The sequence below is a fragment of the Aythya marila genome (assembly GCF_965140915.1).
Source record: "Aythya marila genome assembly, chromosome: 1".
Classification (NCBI taxonomy): Eukaryota; Metazoa; Chordata; class Aves; order Anseriformes; family Anatidae; genus Aythya; species Aythya marila.
In genome coordinates, this window is record NC_139042.1 from 206812264 (window position 1) to 206831347 (window position 19084).

The 19084-nt window shown below is 72.3% G+C and overlaps 3 protein-coding genes across 6 annotated transcripts; 2 read left to right on the forward strand and 1 right to left on the reverse strand.

The window, feature by feature from the left end:
* Window positions 1–1814: 1814 nt before the first annotated feature.
* On the forward strand, window positions 1815–8400 carry ADM2 (adrenomedullin 2). Its single transcript, XM_082753036.1, has 3 exons — window positions 1815–1948; window positions 2302–2440; window positions 5953–8400. Exons 2-3 carry the CDS (start codon window positions 2334–2336, stop codon window positions 6404–6406), a joined length of 561 nt encoding a protein of 186 aa, XP_082609162.1. The 5' UTR covers window positions 1815–1948; window positions 2302–2333; the 3' UTR covers window positions 6407–8400.
* An 845-nt stretch (window positions 8401–9245) lies between these two features.
* On the forward strand, window positions 9246–12464 carry MIOX (myo-inositol oxygenase). Of its 4 annotated transcripts, none has more exons than XM_082751576.1 (10): window positions 9246–9298; window positions 10731–10793; window positions 10913–10993; window positions 11107–11269; window positions 11347–11414; window positions 11497–11606; window positions 11704–11771; window positions 11890–11939; window positions 12036–12148; window positions 12237–12464. In XM_082751576.1, the coding sequence occupies exons 1-10, from the start codon at window positions 9281–9283 to the stop codon at window positions 12343–12345; spliced, it is 843 nt and encodes a 280-aa protein (XP_082607702.1). In that variant the 5' UTR covers window positions 9246–9280; the 3' UTR covers window positions 12346–12464. The 4 variants fall into 4 exon arrangements, with proteins under 4 accessions (XP_082607702.1, XP_082607703.1, XP_082607705.1 ...); XM_082751577.1 differs by having other exon boundaries at window positions 11536–11606; XM_082751579.1 differs by having other exon boundaries at window positions 11578–11606.
* Window positions 12465–12610: 146 nt separating this feature from the next.
* Window positions 12611–19026, reverse strand: LMF2 (lipase maturation factor 2). The gene is made up of 14 exons (XM_082784907.1): window positions 18874–19026; window positions 18529–18782; window positions 16512–16540; window positions 16170–16366; window positions 15818–15996; window positions 15590–15728; window positions 15162–15296; window positions 14948–15053; window positions 14683–14779; window positions 14373–14555; window positions 14007–14175; window positions 13820–13931; window positions 13500–13608; window positions 12611–13404 (listed from the first exon to the last, which is right to left on the reverse strand). The coding sequence occupies exons 1-14, from the start codon at window positions 18968–18970 to the stop codon at window positions 13066–13068; spliced, it is 2145 nt and encodes a 714-aa protein (XP_082641033.1). The 5' UTR covers window positions 18971–19026; the 3' UTR covers window positions 12611–13065.
* Between the last annotated feature and the right edge of the window lie 58 nt (window positions 19027–19084).

A 19084-nucleotide genomic window follows, 5' to 3' on the forward strand; every position in this document is an offset into this window, starting at 1 on the left:
GCCCCCTGACCCTGCCCGTGTGGGGGCACAGGAGGTGCCGTGGGTGTCCCCCCAGCATGGCACAGCACAGCTCAGGGCTTGGTTTGGGGTAACGGGGCCGGGCTGGTGGTGGCCGGGCTGCTCCCAGCCCTGGGGGCAGCAGGGGACATCCAGGGGACATCCAGGGGACAGCCAGGGGACACCCCTTGCAGGGGCCACCCCTCGCAGGGCACTGGGGCTGGGCGGGGGCCAGGCAGGGTGCTCGTGCCCCCGGCCCCTGGCTGCAGCCCTGCGGCGCGGTTTCGCTGCTGTTTTTCCATCTCTGCAGTAATCCAGCAACAAACAAGCGGAAGAATCCGGCGTGCCACAGAAATCCCCCGGGGAGACGCCAGCAGAGCCCGGGGCTGTGGCACCGGCTGCTCGCCCAGGGCCGGGGGCTGCTCTGCTCTGCTGGGGGGGCTGCAGACGCGGCTCTGCCCCACGGGGGCTGCCTGGGTGCCCGACACCCTCCGGGCCGCACCGTGTGCCCTGTCCCCAGCCCCATCCCAGCCCCGTCCCGTCCCCGTCCCCGTCCCCGTCCCCGCCGACACATGATCAGGTGCTGCTGCAAATCCTCCTGTGCTGGCCGCGGGTGTTTGAAGCCTTTGTGTCCTGATGATGCAGAAGAATCCGAGCGATTCGGAGCACGCGGGGCCCCGGCCCCTCGGCACCAGGAGGCCTCAAGGGGGGAGCGGGGCACGGAGGGGGCACCGGCCCCCCACCTTGGGGTGAGACCCCGGCTGGGGCAACCCCGGGGTGCTCGGGCTCCTCGCCCTGCCCCAGCTCGGCAGTGGGGCCACTGCAGACGCCCAGACCCGCTGAGCCCCCACCCTGGGGTCCCTGCGCCCCAGCTCCCCCTCCTCTTGGCCTGGCATCGCCTGGCGCTCGGCCGGACACGGTGTGGATCTGAGCCAGCCTCGTCCCCAAGGCTGCCCCGCTCCCTCCCCTGCTCCTGGGGGCTGCAGCGAGCCCCCGGTCCCCAAACCCCTCCTGCAACCCGAGGGCACAGCGAGGGGCTGGGAGCACCCCCAGGGCTGAGCATCGCCCACCCTGTGAGCACCCCGAGCCCGGGGACCCCCGCGGCCCCCAGCTGAGGGCAGCGAGGCAGAGCAGCGGGGGATAGCGGGGAGCTGGGGGGGGCACCTGGGCTCGCTGCTCCCCAAATTGTGATAAAAGGCCCCAAGAGAAGCTTCAGCCTGGGTCAGCCCTGGGGGAAGCCCTGGCCAAGCTGGGGGCAGCTCCGTGGTGGCACGGGGCTCGTGGGGTCCGTGGGGCTGTGGGGCTGGGGGTGCTGCCGCACCGTGCACCGAGCAGCCCCGTGCAGCCCGGCAGGGGGGCAGGATGCGGCCCCCGCCCCACCGCTGGGTTTGCCCAGGGCTGTCCCGGGGGACTGGGGCTCGGCACGGCTCGGCACGGCTCCGGGGCTGGGCACGGCTGAGCGCACCCCGGCGGGGCTCCAGCAGCGCTGCCACGGCCCGGCCAGCCCCGGGCAGGGGGCGCAGGTGCGGGAGGAGCCCCCCCAAACCCTCCCAAACCCCCCCAAACCTCCCCAAACCTCCCCAAACCTCCCCAACTCCCCCCAGCCCCAGCCCCGCTCCCGGCCCGGGGGGGTCCCGGCGGGCGGCTCCCGGGGCCGGTCCTTGGGCACCGCGGGGAGCGGGGCCGGGGGGGGCGGTGCGGGGCCGGGCCGGGCCGGGGGGGGCTGCCCCGCGCCCCGTGGCTCCTCCCGCGGCCGCTCGGCTCCTCCTCGCCGCGCCGAGCCCAGCGATATTTAACCTGGGCCGGGCAGCGCCAGCTCGGGCAGCACGGCCGGCGGCGGCACCCCGAGCACCCGCACCCCGAGCACCCGCAGCCGGCGGCTGAGCCCGGCCCGACCCCACCGGACAGCACCGAGACCCCCCCCCCGAGCCCCCGGCCCGGCCGCAGCCAGGTACGGGCGGGGCCGTGCGGGAGCCCCGGCACCGGGGGCACCGGGGGGGCACCGGGGGTGGGAGCGGCAACGGGGCACCGGGGGGTATCGGGGGACACCGGGGGGTATCGGAGGGTACTGGGGGGTACCGGGGGCAGCTCGACGGGGGGGATCCGGGGGCACCGGGCAGGGGGCGCCGGGCTGGGCGGAGCGGCTCGGCTCGGGTCGGGTCGGGTCGGGCAGAGCCGGGCTGCGGCGCTGGGGTCCCGGAGCCGCTCGCTGCCGCCGAGCCGTGCTGAGCCGAGCTAAGCTGAGCCGTGCCGAGCCGAGCCGTGCCCTGCCGAGCCCTGAGCTTTTTTCTCTTCTCCTTGCAGCCCCGGATCCGCTGCCCCGGCCCAGCCCCGCCATGAGAGCCCCGGCGCCGCTTGCGCTGGGTTGCATCAGCTTGGTGCTGTGTCTGCTGCAGCTGCCCGGCTGCCGGCCCCTGCCCGCGGGGCGCTCGCCCAAGCACAGGTGAGCCAGCACCCAGCACCCCGCACCCCCACCCGGTTTCTCGGGGGGGACGTGAGCCCGACCCCCTGCTCAGGACCCAGCCCAGGACTGAGCCCCGCTGCCCTAAGCCCCCGCCCGGGACCTGTCTGGCACCGGACCCGGCCCCGTGCGCCTGCCCCGCGCCGCTGGGCTCTGCTCCTGGCTGCTGCTTGGTCTGGTGCCAGCAGGGGCCACGTCCCCACAGCCGTCTGTCCCACCAGGCACCGTGTGTCCACCTGTCCGGCCACCCAGCACTTCCCCATGGGGCCGCTCCAGCCCCGGACGCTCTCCCTGGTTTCCCCTGGGGTCCAGCACGGGGGGCACCGCTGTGCCTCCTGCCACCAGCACGTCCCCGCTGCAGGACGTGGCCCCAGACAGGGAGGGGACACCCAGCCCCATGCCAAAGCGCCCTTGTGCTGGCAGCAGGTTGGGTGCAGGGTCCTCTGGGTGCAGGGACGGCTCCTGGGGGTGCGGGGAGGGGGCAAGCTGGGGGCTCCCCCAGGTCCACACGCTCCCTTGGTGATGTTCCTGAAGTGCTGCGGGAGCCCAGCAGCCTGTCCTGGTGTGAAGGGGGTGAATGGGGCTGGGACGGGGCCGGGGTTAACGCACGGGGCACATCGATGCGCATGGGGACGGGGGGTGGTGGGGCGCAGGGTACCGGGGTCTGTCTGTGTGTGCATCTGTGTGTGTGTGTGCATCTGTGTGTGTGTGCATGCCCAAAGCCCAGGCAGAGTGTGAGCGTGTGCAAGGGCCGGGCAGAGTCCCTGTGCCCAAGTGTGAGCAGGGGCAGGACGAGGTGTCCGTGCGTGCCGTGCCGGGTGGTGCCTGTGCCAGGGGCCGGGGTGCGCGTGGACGGGGCCCGCGGGGGCGAGGACGGGCAGGGGCTGCGCGGCGCCAGGATCCCTTGTCAGAACTTTCTGCCGGAGGAGGAAGCTGGGAAGGGGATTAAAGCTCCTGCCGGCGCCGTGCGTGCGTGCACGCGCGGGCTGCGCGCCTGCATGTTGCTGCTTGAGGAGCTGGTTGGGGCTGTGCCCTGCGCCGTGGGAAGCCTGCGCCGGGCTCTGTGCGGCTCCGGGGCCGTGGCCGTGGGGTGGCACAGCGCGGCTGCTGCTGGGGCTGCTGTCCCTGGGGCCGGGGGTGCTGCGGGTGGGTGCCTGGGGCTGCCCCTGCGTGGGTGCTGGCTTGGCACTGGTGCTACGGGAGCTGGGGTGGGCAGCAGTGAGAGGCAGAAGGAGGGAGGGGGGCTCACCTCGGGGCTGGAAGCTGCATGGAAAGGGCCCAGGGGAGCTGCGGGGAGGCTGCAGCCCGGCAGGGCAGGGGCTGTGGGGGGGGCAGTGGGAGCCCGTGAGCCTCGCAGAGCTCCAGGGACCAGGCAGGGAGCAGAGCTGCGGCGATCCCACGCGCTGCCGGATGCGCCGGGGCAAAGCCAGGGCCGGGCGGGGAACTCCCCAGCCGTCCTGCGGGAACCCGGCACGGGGCTTTTTGGGCTGGGGGCTCACTGGGGCTGCCTGGGTGAGCGCTGCCAGGGAAAGCCCCGCGGCCGGTTTCCGGGCAGCAGCTGCCTCCTGTAAACACGTCCGAGGAAGGGGCAGGCGAGCGCGAGGCCTTGCCCCGCCGGTGCTTCCTGTCCCTGCCGGGCTGCAGGAATTTGGCCTCCGTCCCTGCTCCCCGGGGCTCGTGGCCAAGCAGCGTCCAGCCTTGACCCCGACGAGCTGTGCCGGGATGAGCCCCCAGCCCCACGGTGCAGGGCCAGCAGCGCCGTGCGGCCACATCCAGCCCCAGCGGGGGGCTTGGTGGGCTCAGGACGATGCAGGGCTGCTGGGAGCAGTGTGCCTGTGTGTGCAGGGGGGGTACAGGGGGTGTGGGGGTCTGCGTGCCAGCAGGGGAGGGGGCACTGCGTGTGCACGGGGTCACCGCCCGTCCGTGCGCACTGCGGGACGTGGGTGCGGGTGTTGGAGCGCACGGACGCGTGTGCGTGCCGGGACATGCGTGCACCGCTGCGTGCTGGGCTTGGGGCGTGCGTGCGTGTCGGCATGCACACCGGCACGGGGGTGGACCTGTGTGTGTGCAGGGGTCACGGCACGCGTGTGCGCGTTCACAGGGGTGAGGGGGGGCCGCGTCTGCAGGGACAGCTGCGCGTGCGTGGGGTTGCACCATGCGGGTTGCCCCATGGCTGTGTGTGTCTGCGCGTGGGGTTGCACCACGGCTGTGCCCTCGTGTGTGTGTGGCATCATGCTGGTGGTGCAGGAAGGTGCAGGGGGCTCAGGCCGGGCTGCAGGGCTGTGCTGGTGCTGCCGTGTGCCGGCAGCGCTGGTGTGTGTGGGGGGCTCCCCGACACAGTTCTTGGGTGCCCCCAGCCATGTGGTGCATGATCCCCCACACTGCCCCCACACCCTGCCACATGTTCCTGCAGGGCAGGGGGCTGGTGTGGGGCAGGGCCTGGTGCCAATGGGGTTGGGGCAGCAGATGTGTGAGCACCGGGGGCTGGGGGGCAAGGGCTCAGCTGCCACATGCAGCCCCTCGGTGCCCCGTGGCTGTGCCGTGCCTGGAGCCAGGCCCCGGGCCAGGGCTCCTGTGCCACGGCCACAAGGAGCAGGCGGAGAGGGGCTGGGGTGTCCGTGTGTGCCTGGGGCAGGCAGCGCCCCTGGGGTGTGGGGGCTGCAGGGGAGGTGGGCAGCAGGCTCAGCAGCCCCCCCAGCACAGGGACCTGGCACAGCCGTGGGGCAGAGCACGGCCCCAGAGGTGTCAGCGCTTGTGGGGTGGGTGGGGGCTGGTGGCGGGGCTCCTGGACACGCTCACATAACGCAGTGGCAGCGGCACGGGGCGGCCGTGGTGGGACGTGGGTTCCCGTGTCCCCGGGGAGCCCTGTGGGATGGGATGAGGGGGGCCGGGAGGGGCCGGGCACACATCCCAGTGCTGCTGGTTTGGAGGCTGGGAGCCTGCGGGCGCAGCCGTGCCGCTGGCAGCACCTCCCCACTGGCCCTCGTGGCGCAGCGTGGGTACGGGTGGGTACGGGTGGGGCTGCGGGGGGCTGCTCCCGCTCGGCCTCCTCCTGGCCCCACGCAGCTCCCTGGGGCCTGGCGTGGGCACGGGGCTGGGGTCCAGCTGCACCGTGGGTGGGGGGCACCGGGCGGCTGGGCTGGGGGCTGCCGGCACCGCGGAGCTCTGGACCTGCCCCATCCCGGGGGGCACAGGGCGGGGGGTGGGGGAGAGCCCGGGGCTGGGGTCCCCCTGGGGAGGGGGCTTGGTGGGGGGGGGGCAGCTGCTGCCTGCAGGGCCGGCTCCCCGTGGCGAGCACCCCCTCCCCGGGGGCGAGCTCGCCCAGCGCTGGCCCCGGACGCCCTCTGCAGGACGCGGCCACCCAGGGCACGCTGCGGGGCTGGGGGTGCCCCAAAGGGGCCGCATCTCCCGGGGGTCCGCGCCCCTCTGCGGCCCCCCCCAGCCCGGGGCTGTGCCGCCCACCCTCCTGCTCACCCCACGCTGCTCTCTTGCAGGGAGCCCCCGGACCGGAGACCCTCCCCGGCCTCGCTGCAGGCGCCCCGGCAGCACCCGGCCCTGATCCCACTCCACGGTGACCCCCCAGGACTGCAGCCCCCAGCCCCACCGCAGCTTGCAGGTGGCCCCCGGCGCAGACAGCTCGCCCCCCGGCACGGCCCGAGGCTCACCCCGCGGCACGGACCCCGGCCAGCCCCCCGGCACGGCCCGAAGCTCGCCCCCCGGCACGGCCACCGCCGCGGTGCGCCCCTGGCCCCCCGGCACCCCGTTGCGCACCGGGGCCGTCGGCACGCCGGGGGCCGCCTGCACCACGCGCAGCTGCTGCGGGTGGGCTGCGTGCTGGGCACCTGCCAGGTGCAGAACCTCAGCCACCGCCTGTGGCAGCTGATGGGACAGTCGGGCCGCCAGGACTCGTCCCCCATGAACCCCAACAGCCCCCACAGCTACGGCTGAGGGCGGCCGCCCCCCGCCAGACTGCCTGGAGCCCCCCTAGGGGCTCCCACTAAAGCACTTCCAGAGGCTGCCGGGCTCGTCTGCGCCTTTCTGCGGGGTGCCCGGGGTCCCCACGTGGGGCTGAGCCCAGCGCCAGCCCGGGATGGGGCCGCAGGGCGGCGGTGGCCCCGTGGGGACGGGGTTTTGTCCCCACGGAGGGTCCCGGCGGGACGAGCGCCGTGTCACCGCGGAGCTCCTGGCCCGTGGCCCGGCCACCGGGGCTGTTGACCGCAGGTCCAAGGGGCACCGGCGCTGGCCCTTGTGCAAGAGCTCGGGGCTGAGCCCCCGGCCCCGCTGCCGCCTGACTCAGCAGCTCAGCGGCCCCATGGCACCGCCTGCGCCCCCCCCGGGATGCGCGGCGACGCGGGGTCCCCCCCGGCACATCCTGGCCCTCGCCTGCCCTCTGCTGTGCCCAAACCTGGGGCTTTGTGGGTGCTGCCGGGGGGGGGCACGGGCAGGGGGTCCCTGCTGTCCCCAGGGCAGGGAGGGGCTGGGGATGGGGACACGCAGGGACCACAGGAGCAGAGTGGGGGGGGGGGGTCCCTCCCCAGCCCTCCCCAGCCCGGTCCCAGCCCAGCTGCCCCCAGCACCCTTCTCCTGGCGGGGGTCCCAGGTTGGGCTCAGTGCCCTGGGTCCCTTCCCAAGGCTGAGGAGAGGGTGTCTGTGGGGTCCCATCCTCACCGGGGAGGAGGCTGCCCCCTTCCCCTGAGGCCCTGTCCTCCTTGTCCCCCCCCTAAGACCCCCCCCCAATACTGCTCACAGCCCCGAGATGAGGCTGGGACCAGCTGCTGGTGGGCTCCAGGGCACGGTGAGAAGTTCTCCTGTCCCTGTCCTGACCCCATTCCTGCCCCATCCTGACCCCATTCCTGTCCCTGACCCCATTCCTGCCCCATCCTGACCCCATTCCTGCCCTGCCCTGTCCCCATTCCCCTCCCAGCTCCTGCCCCCCCCCCTGGTCCTGGTGCCACCCCAGGGTGATGCTGAGGCGCTGGGGACAGGCCCCGTGCCCCCGGAGCACGGCTGGGAAGGGCCCCGTGGTGTCTGGGGACCAGGATTTGGGGTGGGGGGAGGCACAGACACGAGGGGACCCCAAGTTTTCCAGGCACCCCACGCTCTGATGGGGATTTGCACCCCTGTCTGGGGTCGTGCCTGCCCCCCCCCGGCTCTTGTCCTCCCCGTGAGCAAGGTGCTGGGAGCCCAGGGCCACCCCTGGCCAAATCCCGGGAGCAGAGGGACCCCAACCTGCTGGCAATGGGACCCAGCTGGGGGGGGGGGACATGGGACGGATCCAGCCCTCCGTGGAGAGGGTGGGGGGCATGGCGTGACTGCACCCCTTCCTCCTGCAGCCGCATCCCCACCTCCACGGGCACCCTCACCCAACGCCACCCCCATCGGCCCCATCCCTCGTATGAGCCCCCCCCGTCCCCCTGGGTGCAGCCCCCCCCCCCCCGGTGCCAGCAGTGCCCTCATCTGTGCCCACAGCCCCCTCTGTCCCCAGGAGCACCCAGTGCCCCCCCCGAGCACCAGGGGGTGGGGGGCACCCATGGGTGCTGCTCCCGGCCCCTCGCCGCCCCAAACCACGGGGCTGGGTGGGAGCGAGACCTCAGACCCCGGCTGGGAGCTTAGCCCGGAAAATCTGGGGTCAGACTCCACGATTTTGGCCAAGCTGCGTGTGCCAGCGCTGGGCCCGTGGCCAGCTGAGCCAAGAGGCTGCAGCCGCTGCGTCGCTGCCCCTGGGACCTGCGGGGACTGGGACGACCCCTGCCCGGCCCCAGTGCCCCCCAGTGCCCCCCAGTACCCCCCAGTGCTCCCAGTACCCCCCAGTGCCTCCTGGTGCCCCCCAGCCCCACTGCAGACAGGAGGCGTCGCGGCCCCGGCACTCGGGGGCACGCCGGGCACTCACCCCCCCTGCGTATTCCAAAACCCAAAAATTCCAAAAATGGGGTTTGGGCAGAATAAAGCGTGAGACTTCCCAACGGGGGGAGCGAGCGAACGCTGTCGTGTCATGATGTGTCGCGACGTGTCACGACGGGTCGGGTCGTGACGGAGCCCTGCACGAGTGGCTGCTTGGGCGCAGTGCCCCGGGCAGCACCAGGCTCCCCCCCCCCATCCTGCCTGTCTGTCCGCCTGCCCCCCCCTCTCCCTGTCCGTCTGTCCCACCGCCCCCCCCCAGCCCCCTCAGCCCCCCTCACCTGCCCCCTTCCTGCCCCCCCAGCCCCATGGGATGTGGGGTCCGTCCCCACGCCCTCCCCCCAGACGCTGCCCCACGGCCCCATCCCACTCCCAGGGGATGCGCTGGGTGCCCCAGCCCCTGTGGGACCCCCCCCCCATTTCCTCCTCCCCTCCCCCAGAGCCCCCTTCTCCCATCCCCACTGGGGGGGGGGCAGCAGTAGTGCCGGGGCTGTCCCACGGAGACCCTTCCCCAGCATTAGGGTCTCTGCAGCCGGTGTCACCGGGACTCCCCCATGTTTGCCACGGCTGCAGCCCCCACCCCAGTGCCCCCCCAGCCGTGTGCCCCCCATGGCACCCCCGTGCCCCATGCCCGGAGCAGCGCAGCCACAACCCCACTGCCCATGGGGCTGCCGGCAGCTGGGGGTCCCCAGCCGGGTCTGGGGGCTCCCCTACTCAGGGGGGTGCAGCCTGGGTCACCCCAGCCCGGGGGCTGGGCCAGGACCCCCCCAGCACCCCCCTGCCCTGGGGAGCAGCGGCGGCGGCGCGGGCTCAAACATTAACCGGGGGCCGGTTAACTGGTGACCGATTGCCCCCGCGCCCGGGGATAAAGCCGGGGGTCCCGGCGGCCGCCCCGTGCGCCCTCTGCCCCTCGCCACGGCCAGCATGAGGCCCCCCCGGGCGGTGAGTACCCCCCCTCGGGGCCAGCCCCGCTCCCCCCCCCCATGGGGTCTGGCGCTCAGGGAACCCCCCCACAGCTCGGTGTGATGTGGGGCCCGGCAGAGCTTGGCAGTGGGGTGGCTGAGGGGGGGCAGAGGGGGGGGCAGGAGACCCCCTAGGACCCTCCAATGTCCCCCCAGCCCCACGTGGATCTGATCCTCACAGATACCCATTCCCCGGGGGGGGGGTCCCATCCTTGTGGGGTTCCCACCTCCACAGGAGTCCCGGCCCCCGAGTGGTCCCAAACCCCTGTGGATCCCACACTCAGGAGGATCCCAGCCCCAGGGGGGTCCCAGCCCCAGGGGGGTCCCATCCCACACGGTCCCACCCCATGGCACACTGACCCCACACACTGCTCTATGGGGACTCGGGGCAGTGCTTCTGGGCTGCCCCCCCCTCAGAACAGGGCCGGTGCCCCTCTTGTGCCCCTCTTTGCTCCCTGGGGACGCAGGAGACACGGCCCAGTGCACCGGGCTGGCCGGGTGGCACGGACTTTGTGCCCTGTGGGGACACGGCCTGGGACCCCCCTCCTGGGGGCTGCAACCCCCTGTGTGGGGCGGCCGTGGGATGGGGATGGGGCAAAGGAGCAGTGGGGCAGTGCTGTGTGGTGCTGCGCAGTGCCTGGCAGTGCTGTGCAGTGTGGTGCAATGCTGTGCAGTGCTGTGCCTTGCAGTGCTGTGCAGGGTAATGCTGCACAGTGCAGTGCTGTGCAGTGCAGGGCCGTGCAGTGCTGTGCAGTGCAGAGCAATGCTGCACAGTGCTGTGCTGTGCAATGCTGCGCTGTGCTGTGCAGTGCAACACTGTGCAGTGCCTTGCAGTGCTGTGCAGTGTAACGCTGCACAGTGCTGTGCTGTGCAGTGCCTTGCAGTGCCTTGCAGTGCGGTGCAGTGCAGTGCTGTGCAGCACTGTTGTGCAGTGCGGTGCAGTGCAGTGCCGTGCAGCACAGTGCAGTGCCACGGAGCACAGCACAGATCAGTGCCACGCAGCACAGCACCACGCAGCAGACTGCAGTGCCATGCAGCACCGAGCAGCACAGCACTGCAGCATGCAGCACAGCACCACTTGGCACAGCACCGCTCTGTGCAGCCTCGTGCAGTGCAGTGCAGTGCCCCCACCACTGCACTTCGCAGTGCAGTGCAGTGCTGTGCAGTGCCATGCAACACAGTGCCATGCAGCACAGCACCACACTGTGCAGCCTCGTGCAGTGCAGCGCAGTGCCCCCAACACTGCACTTCGCCGTGCAGTGCTGCCACTGCCCCCAGGGCTTCCCTTTGGAGCTCGCGTGGTCCCCACACCCTGCAGGGAACATTTTGTCCCTGAGCCTTTTGTCTCTGTCCCCACGGCCGTGGGCTGTGTGCGGGATCAGCCCCGCTGACCCTGCCCCCTGTGTCCCCAGGACGCCGACCCCTCCGAGGAGCCGCAGCCCGGCAAGGCCAAGTCCGAGTACCGCAACTACACGGTGAGCCGCCGGCACCGCGGGGCTGGCCCTGCCGCCCTCGGGGGGCAGCGGGACGGGGCAGCCCCCCCCCCAGCCCACCCCACGGGGCCGAGCCCCCCGAGCCTGACGCTGCGCCGCAGGAGGGGAAGCTGCTGGACCGCGTCTACAGCACCTACCTGCTGATGCACACCCACCAGACCGTCGACTTCGTCCGCAGGAAGGTGCGTGCCTCTCCTCCGGGTGCCCAGCCCCGCTGGCACCGTGGTCCTGGGGGTCCTGGGGGGGGGTCCCGGGGGTCCCCAGGCCGGTGCTCACCGCCCCGGTGCGCCCCCAGAGCGCCGAGTACGGGGGCTGCTCCCTGCGCAGGATGAGCGTGATGGAGGCGCTGGAGCTGCTGGACCAGCTGGTGGACGAGTCCGACCCCGACGTCGACTTCCCCAACTCCTTCCACGCCTACCAGACCGCCGAGGGCATCCGTCGCGCCCACCCCGACAAAGGTAGGGCCGGGACGGGGGGGCCCGAGCCCCGGGGGTGCCACCAGAGGGGGGTGACCGACAGCCCTGCTCGCCCCCAGACTGGTTCCACCTCGTGGGGCTGCTGCACGACCTGGGCAAGGTCCTGGCGCTGTTCGGGGAGCCCCAGGTGAGCGGGGTTTTGGGGAGGGGGGGGGGCAGCGCCTGGCACTGCCACGGGCCCCCCCGGGACACCTGTGGCCGCCCCGCAGTGGGCCGTGGTGGGGGACACCTTCCCCGTGGGCTGCAAGGTGCAGAGCTCGGTGGTCTTCAGCGACTCCACCTTCCACCAGAACCCCGACAGCAGGGACCCCCGCTACAGGTGAGCGCGGCCCCTGCCCCTCTGTGTGTGTGGGGGGGGCTCGGGGGGGGGCTCAGCCCCACGGCGCAGCCCCGAGCCCAGGCCCCTGCCCCCCCAGCACGGAGTGCGGGATGTACCAGCCCCACTGCGGCCTGGAGAACGTGCTCATGTCCTGGGGACACGACGGTGAGCTGCAGCAGGGGGACCCCTTTTGGGGTGGGGGGGCACAGGGGCTCTGCCCCCATCGCCCCCAGTGTCTGGGCAGTGGCTGCCCGCCCCCCCCAGCCGCCCGCTGTCTCCGCAGAGTACATGTACAGAGTGATGAAGTTCAACAACTTCGCCCTATCCAAGGAGGTGAGGGCTGGGGGCTCAGGGCGGGGGGCCGGGCACCCACAGCCCCCCCCCCATGCCACGGCCCTGTCCCCCCTCCCCCTTAATCCCCCCCCCCAGGCCTTCTACATGGTGCGCTTCCACTCCTTCTACCCCTGGCACGCGCACGGGGACTACGGGCACCTCTGCAGCGAGGAGGACCTGCGCATGCTGCCCTGGGTCAAGGAGCTCAAGTGCGTGGTCGAGAAGCTGGGGGGGGGGGGGCTGGGACGTTGTGCCCCCCCCCCCAGTCCGGCTCTGACCCCCTGCTTGCTCCCACAGCAAGTTCGACCTCTACACCAAGCAGGAGGAGCTGCCCGCGGTGCAGGAGCTGCGGGGGTACTACCAGTCCCTCATCGACAAGTACTGCCCGGGGCAGCTCTGCTGGTGAGCTGGGACCCCCCCCCCGGAGCAGCCCCGGCCCCCCCCCGGCACACAGCACTGCTCTCGCCCCCCCTGCTTGCCCCACGCCCTGCCCCAGGGCCCCAGGCCACCAATAAACCTGCTTGGCACGCAGCGCGGAGCTGGACGCAGCCAGGGCACGGGGCTGGGAGAGCCCCCTGGATGGGGTGGGGGGGGGCAGCGGGACTGAGTGGGGTCAGCACAGCCCCCATTTCCCCCCCAAAACTTTCTGGGGTGAAGGAGAGGCCTGGGGCTGGAATGTCAAAGGCTTTATTTAGAAAATCATAGCAAACCCCTGTGCGAGGGGAAGCGCGGTGCGGTCAGACCCCCCCCCCGGCACGGGGCAGCGGGGGCACACGAGGCATGGGGCCCCTTGTGGGCACACGAGGCCGCGATGCAGCTGCCCCCCCAGCACCGCCCCTGCCCCACGGGACGGCCGGGGGTGGGGGGCAGAGGGGCAGCCCCCGCTGGGGGGCACGGGGAGGCCGCCCCCACCCGCACCGCTCCATGAAGGCACTGGCAGGGAGAGCGGCACGCTCACCCCGGGGCGGGGGCCGTGACGGCGGGGGGGGGGGCTGTGCCCCACCAGGACCCCCCCACGGGGACAGAGGCAGCGTCGGGCGGCCGGGGGGCGCAGAGGGGGGGGCCCGGAGCCAGCGGCATCATCCGGTGCCTGGAAGATGGGTCCTGGTGGCGCCCGGCGCTGCTGCTACTTCTTCTTCTTGGTGCCGCGGGGACCCTCGCCGTCGGCCGCCCCCCGGGCTCGGCCCTCGCCCTTCTCCTCCCTCTCCTCCTTCCTCCTCACCTGCCCGTTCTTCTCGCCGCCCCCTCGGTCCACCGGGTCCCCCCGCTTGGGCCCTTTGTGGCGGGCCGGGGGTGTCCCCCCCCGGTGCCGGCGGCCGAGGGCGCGCAGCAGGGCGGCGCTGGCGGCGCCGAGGTACAGGGACCACAGCACGGCCGGGGCCGACAGCGGGAGGCTGAGGCGCCGGATGGACTCCAGCAGCCAGGGCAGGAAGGTGGTCGCCGGGCGCTTGGGGGGCGCCTTGTCCTGGGGGGGGGCACGGGGAGAGGGTGAGCGGCACCCCACGGCCACGCAGGGGGGGCACAAACGGGGCTCAGCGGGGTGCGGGGTGAGGGTCTGACCTTCAGCCCGTGCTGCGCGAGGAGGTTCTCCAGCGTGGGGTCGCCCAGAGACACGGTGGGGAAGAACTCCTGGACGTGCTGCCGCCGCCACCACCGCGTGGCCCCCTCCCTGTGGGGCAGGGGATGAGTACCCGGGGGGGACGGGACCCCCCCCCGCAGCCCCACGGCCCCCTGGAGCTGCGCTCGGGGTCCCGGTGAGCCCCCCACCCTCAGGGCTTGCCCCCGCGGCTGCCCAAGGACAGGCACACACACGTCGGTGCGGGGTCACCCCCACGGTGGGGGGCAGGGGGGGCAGTGGGGGGTGCCCCCACCCAGCTCACCCGGTCTCGGCGCTGCCGGTGAACCAGTACTTGTAGAGCTGGGCGCGGATGTAGGTGGGCGGCTGCGCGCTGAACGGGTACTTGGCCTCATCCAGCTGCACCAGGCGGATCACTGCGGGGGCGCAGCGTTACAGGGGCCGCCCAAACCCCAGCCCCAGCCCCCCCTGACCCCCCCAGCCCCGCTCACCGTCCTTCTTGCCCTGCAGCAGGCGGTACACGAAGCTGGCGAACCAGGGGCTGCTGCTGTGGTGCCCCAGGGCCGCGAACCACATCTGCCAGTCGAGCCGGGGCTGGTGCGGGGCCACCAGCGGCGGGGCCACGCTGACGTTGCCCGGCTTGTACATGAACTCGATCTCCTGCGGGCAGGGCAGGGGGCTCAAGTCCAGCCCACAGCTCCCCTACGCTCCCCCCCCGTCACCTCCAGGGGCTGTGGGATGAACGAAGCCCCCCCAGCCCACAGGGACAGGCGGGTGCCCCAGCAGCGCCAAGGCAGCAGCGGGGTGGGGATGCCCGGGGCTGGCTCCTCAGCCCCGTCCCAGCCCTGGGGGCTCACCGTCCAGGTCTGCTTGTCGTAGCTGCCCTCCAGCACCACCTCGGGCCGCCCCCCGACGCCCGTCATCCTGCGGAAGAGCCCGTAGGAGTTCACCACCTGGAAGCGCTCCACGGCGTTGAACATGTGGTGGATGCCGGGCCACAGCTTGCCGTTGGACTCGTAGTCGATGTAGGTGAAGGGCACCTGGGCAGCGCGATGGGGAGGGGCTGCAGGAGGCATGGGCAGAGCCTCCCTGCCCCACTGCTGCCCACCCGCAGCCCCCAGCCCCAGCTGAAGGAGCGGGGACCACCCCCGTGCCCCCCGAGCTCACCAAGCTGACCGCAAACACCCCCACGGCGGCCGTGGCGAAGACAGCCCACTGCAGCAGAGCCCACAGCTTCCAGAAGCAGCCACGGACACTGATGCACCTGTAGGGGGTGGGATGGGGGGCTCAGACCCGCACGGCCCCCCCGGGCTGCATGTGCATGGCGTGGGGACGGGGACCCCGGTGAGCCCCTCCGCAGCCCGGCTGGGAATTGCACCCCAGGGCGCAGGGCCCGCGGGACGTGGCGCAGCAGGAGCCCCGCGGCACTCACCGGTACAGGGCAGAGAGGATCTCCCAGGACAGCGAGAGGAAGCCCACCCCGACCAGCGGCAGCGTCACCGTCCGCAGCCACTGGGTGAACTCGTGGTAGGTGAAGGCTGGGGCAGGGGGACAGCGCGGGGTCAGGGCCGGCGGCGGCACCCGTGGGAGCAGCCAGGCCATGAGGATGGGGACAGGGACGGCCACCCGGTGGGGCCGGGACGTACCCACTTTGGATTCCAGCACCTTCTTCTCCCAGTCGATCTCCAGGCCGAAGTGCTGGACGCTCCAGTAGAGCAGCAGGGCGTAGGCAGCCAGCTCCAGCAGCGTGGAGAGGAAGGCGAGGAGGCTGGGGGGCCAGGCTGAGGGCGGGGGGCAGCTCAGCGCCGGGCCGTGACCCACGGCACGCAGCAAACCACGAGCCCAGCCCCAGGAGCCCACGCACAGGGGGGCAGGGGCAGCGCCCAGAGCACGGCCCCGCACCCCAGGGGAACCTGAGCACCCCGGGGGCGGCTGCTCGCTCAGCACCAACCCGGGGCAGCCACAACGACACCCCCCGGGGCCACTCAGAGCTGTCCCCTCCCCGTCCCACCCCCATCCCACGCACTGCAGAGGGCACTGTGCCCCCAAAGGGGCCGTGAGCCCCCCGACTCACAGCTGGCGTGCTTCTTCTTGCTGCGCCCCAGCCAGTACGCCACGTGCTCCTCATCCAGCAGGGAGAAGGCCAGCACGATGGTGAGCGCGTTGAAGAAGTTGTAGTTGCCCGTGAGGATGATGAGGACCTGCAGCAGGACCTGGGCGGGGGCAGAGGCAGGGCTGGGGGCGTCACGGCACCGAGCAGCCTGCGGGCAGCCCCCCGCCACCACTCCAACGCCCCCCGCACCTGGCAGTAGAAGGCGAAGAGCCGGAGGCGGCGGATGGGGGCGAAGAAGAGCAGCGGGACGGCGATCTCGATGACGTAGGTGGCCACCACGCTGAGCTTCTGGAACCACACGGGCAGCTGGTGGGCGAACCAGGCGGCCGGCGTGGGGATGCACTGCGTCTCGTAGTGGTAGGTGAGAGCTGGGGGGGGGGCAGCAGGGGGTCAGCGGCGTGCCCGGGGGCAGGGGAGCAGCTCGGGGCGGGCAGCGCCGTGCCGGGGGCGCTGAGCGCGGTGCGTTTGCACGGAGCTGCCCAGAGCCCCACGGCTGCCCGAGGGGCATAACCTGGGGCTGGGGGCTGTGCCCCCCCCTCACCTGTGAGCCCCCACCAGGTGGGGCAGCGGCTGGTCAGCTTCACCACGCCGGAGGCGAACATGAGGCGGAAGAGCAGCCAGCGCACCAGCCAGAAGGTGACCCCGTCGTGGGCGCGCCACGCCGCCGAGCGCCACCTGAAGAGGCGCAGGGGGGCCACCAGCACCCCCAGGAAGCCCGCTTCCAGCAGGAGGCTGTCCCTAAGGGCACAGCCACAGTCCCACACTGACACCCCGGGGCCGCGTCCCCGAGGTGCCGAGCGGGGACGGAGGGGACGGGAGGCGCGGAGCCCCCCGGGAGGGCCCTGCGGGGTCCGCAGGGTGGGCGTGCGGGCGGCTGACTTACCACTGGAAGTAGAGGAAGACCTGGCCTACCTGCGGGGAGAGCGAGCGGTGAGCGGGGCGGGGGGCTCTGCGCTGCGGGGTGTTGCCCCCCGGGGCCCTGCCCCGCTCCCTGCCCGCTTGGAGCCCCCCCAGAGCCCTGCCAGACCCGAGGCGCGTGGCATTGCCTCGGCACGCCGCGGCGCTGCGATGCCACGGAGGCAGCCCCGGGGTGTGAGGTGGAGGAGGGAGGACGGAGGAGGACAGGACACGGTGCCAGGAACCGCAGCCCAGGAGCAGCTCCAGGCACGGCCACGTGGCCAGCGGGAGCAACGGGGCAGCCTCAGCGGGACGGGGACGGGGACGGGGACGGGGATGGGGACGGCACGGGGCTGAGCCCTGCTGCATGGGGCTGCCCCTCCTGGCACAGCCCCTGGCTGAGCCCCGCTTGCAGGCAGAGCAGAGGGGAGGAGGAGGAAGAGGAGGAGGAGGAGGAGGGCGAGGATTTTTCTGCAGATCACCTTAAAAGGGAAGGACGAGGGCCTGGCACGCAGGGCTGGGTGGAGGCTGCTCCGGGAGCCTGCACGGCTCCTGCTGCTGCCTCTCCAGGGGCAGGAACCAAAACAGGCTCCTGTCCTGCCCCCCTGGGACACGGCACGGACAGGGGCACCCGGGGACAGGGGCACCCAGGGGACAGGGGCACCCGGGGACAGGGGCACCCAGGGGACAGGGGCACCCCAGGACAGGGGCAGCCACATGTTTTGGGGTTGGAGCAGTGCCACGTGGCCTCCCCAGCTCCAGCAGCAGGCGCCCTGCCAGGGGGGGTCCTGGTGAGCTGCTCCCTGCTGGGTTTCCCCGAACTGGGAGGGAAGAGGAACCGAGAGCCCTACCGCAGCTGAGCTGACACACGCACAGACAGGGGCACGCACAGCTGGCACACACCCAGCTCACACGCACACACAAACACATGCACACAGCTCACACACAGCTCACACACAGCTCACACACACTCACAATCACAGCCATGCACCCAGCTGACACACACACACACAATCACAGCCAGCTCACAGACACCGCTCACACGCACACACAGCACACAGGCACCCAGCTCACAGCCCCCCAGCTCAGCCGTGCACACCCAGCTCACACCCAGCTCACCCATGCACTCACAGTCACACACAGTCCCCCAGCTCACACACACGTGCACACACTCACAAGCCCCCCAGCTCAGCCATGCACACCCAGCTCTCACACACACAATTACACACTGACCCAGCTCACACACAGACAATCACACTCTCCTCCCCGCCCAGCTCCCCCCAAAAAAACCCCTGAGCCGCAGCCGCGCAGTGCCCAGCTTTGGGATTCTGGGACAGGTCCCAGTGCCAGTCTCGGTGCCAGTCCTGTTCCCATCCCCATCCCCATCTCCATCCCATCCCATCCCATCCCAATCCCAATCCCAATCCCAATTTCAATCCCATCCCCATCCCAATTCCAATCCCATCCCCATCCCCATCCCAATTCCAATTTCAATCCCAATCCCACCCCACCCCAATCCCCCCCCGTTACCTGGTACAGTGACAGGTATGCCACGTGCATGGTCCCCATCCCCATCCCCATCCCCATCCCCATCCCCACCCCACCCCACCCCACCCCACCCCAATCCCAACCCCAACCCCAATCCCAATCCCCCCCCCCCCGTTACCTGGTACAGCGACAGGTACGCCGCGTGCATGGTTCCCATCCCCATCCCATCCCCAATCCCCCCCCAATCCCAATCCCACCCCAACCCCAACCCCACTCCCCCCCGTTACCTGGTACAGTGACAGGTATGCCACGTGCATGGTCCCCATCCCCACCCCACCCCAACCCCAACCCCAACCCCAAACCCCCCCCCCCGTTACCTGGTACAGTGACAGATATGCCACGCGCATGGTCCCCATCCCATCCCCATCCCACCCCAATCCCAATCCCAATCCCAATCCCAATCCCACCCCAACCCCAACCCCAACCCCACCCCAACCCCACTCCCCCCCCGTTACCTGGTACAGCGACAGGTACGCCGCGTGCATGGCGGCGAGCAGGACGCAGTCCCTGAGCGCGGCGCTGAGCAGGGCTCCGAGTGCGGCGGCGGCGCCCAGCAGGCAGAGCAGCTCCGCGCCGCGCTCCGCCGCCAGCCCCGCGCGGGGGCTCAGCCACAGCAGCGTGGGCTCGGCCCCCAGCAGCGCCCGCAGCCCCCGCCCGCCCGGCCGCAGCGCCCGCCGCACCGGCAGGATCCCGTCGTGGCCGTACAGCCCTGGGGGGACACAGCGGGGACACAACGGGGACGGGGTCAGAGAGGCGCGGGGTTAACGGGAGGGGATGGGGATGGGGAGGGGGCGCCGTACCGGGCAGCTGCAGGTAGAGCGAGACGAAGGCGGCGAGGTAGGCGGCGGCCAGCCCGGCCAGGAACAGCTCCCGGGGGCGGCGAGGCGGCTCCGCCATGGCGGGGACGGGACCGGGAGGCGGCGGGGATGGCGGCGGGGCGGGGATGGCGGCGGGGCCGTGACGGCAGCGCCCCGCGACCGGGGCCGGCGGAGGGCGGGAAGCGCCAAATGG

Excerpts from the sequence above, each read along its gene's own strand:
- ADM2 (XM_082753036.1), top strand. The coding sequence starts at position 2,334 with ATGAGAGCCCCGGCGCCGCTTGCGCTGGGTTGCATCAGCTTGGTGCTG. Across the intron at positions 2,441-5,952 it reads GGGCGCTCGCCCAAGCACAG|GGAGCCCCCGGACCGGAGAC; the intron begins GTGAGCCAGCAC and ends GCTCTCTTGCAG.
- MIOX (XM_082751576.1), top strand. Across the intron at positions 11,607-11,703 it reads AGCAGGGACCCCCGCTACAG|CACGGAGTGCGGGATGTACC; the intron begins GTGAGCGCGGCC and ends CTGCCCCCCCAG. Across the intron at positions 12,149-12,236 it reads CCCTGGGTCAAGGAGCTCAA|CAAGTTCGACCTCTACACCA; the intron begins GTGCGTGGTCGA and ends TTGCTCCCACAG.
- LMF2 (XM_082784907.1), bottom strand. The coding sequence starts at position 18,970 with ATGGCGGAGCCGCCTCGCCGCCCCCGGGAGCTGTTCCTGGCCGGGCTG. Across the intron at positions 16,367-16,511 it reads GTCTTCCTCTACTTCCAGTG|GGACAGCCTCCTGCTGGAAG; the intron begins GTAAGTCAGCCG and ends CTGTGCCCTTAG. Across the intron at positions 14,780-14,947 it reads ATCCTCTCTGCCCTGTACCG|GTGCATCAGTGTCCGTGGCT; the intron begins GTGAGTGCCGCG and ends CACCCCCTACAG.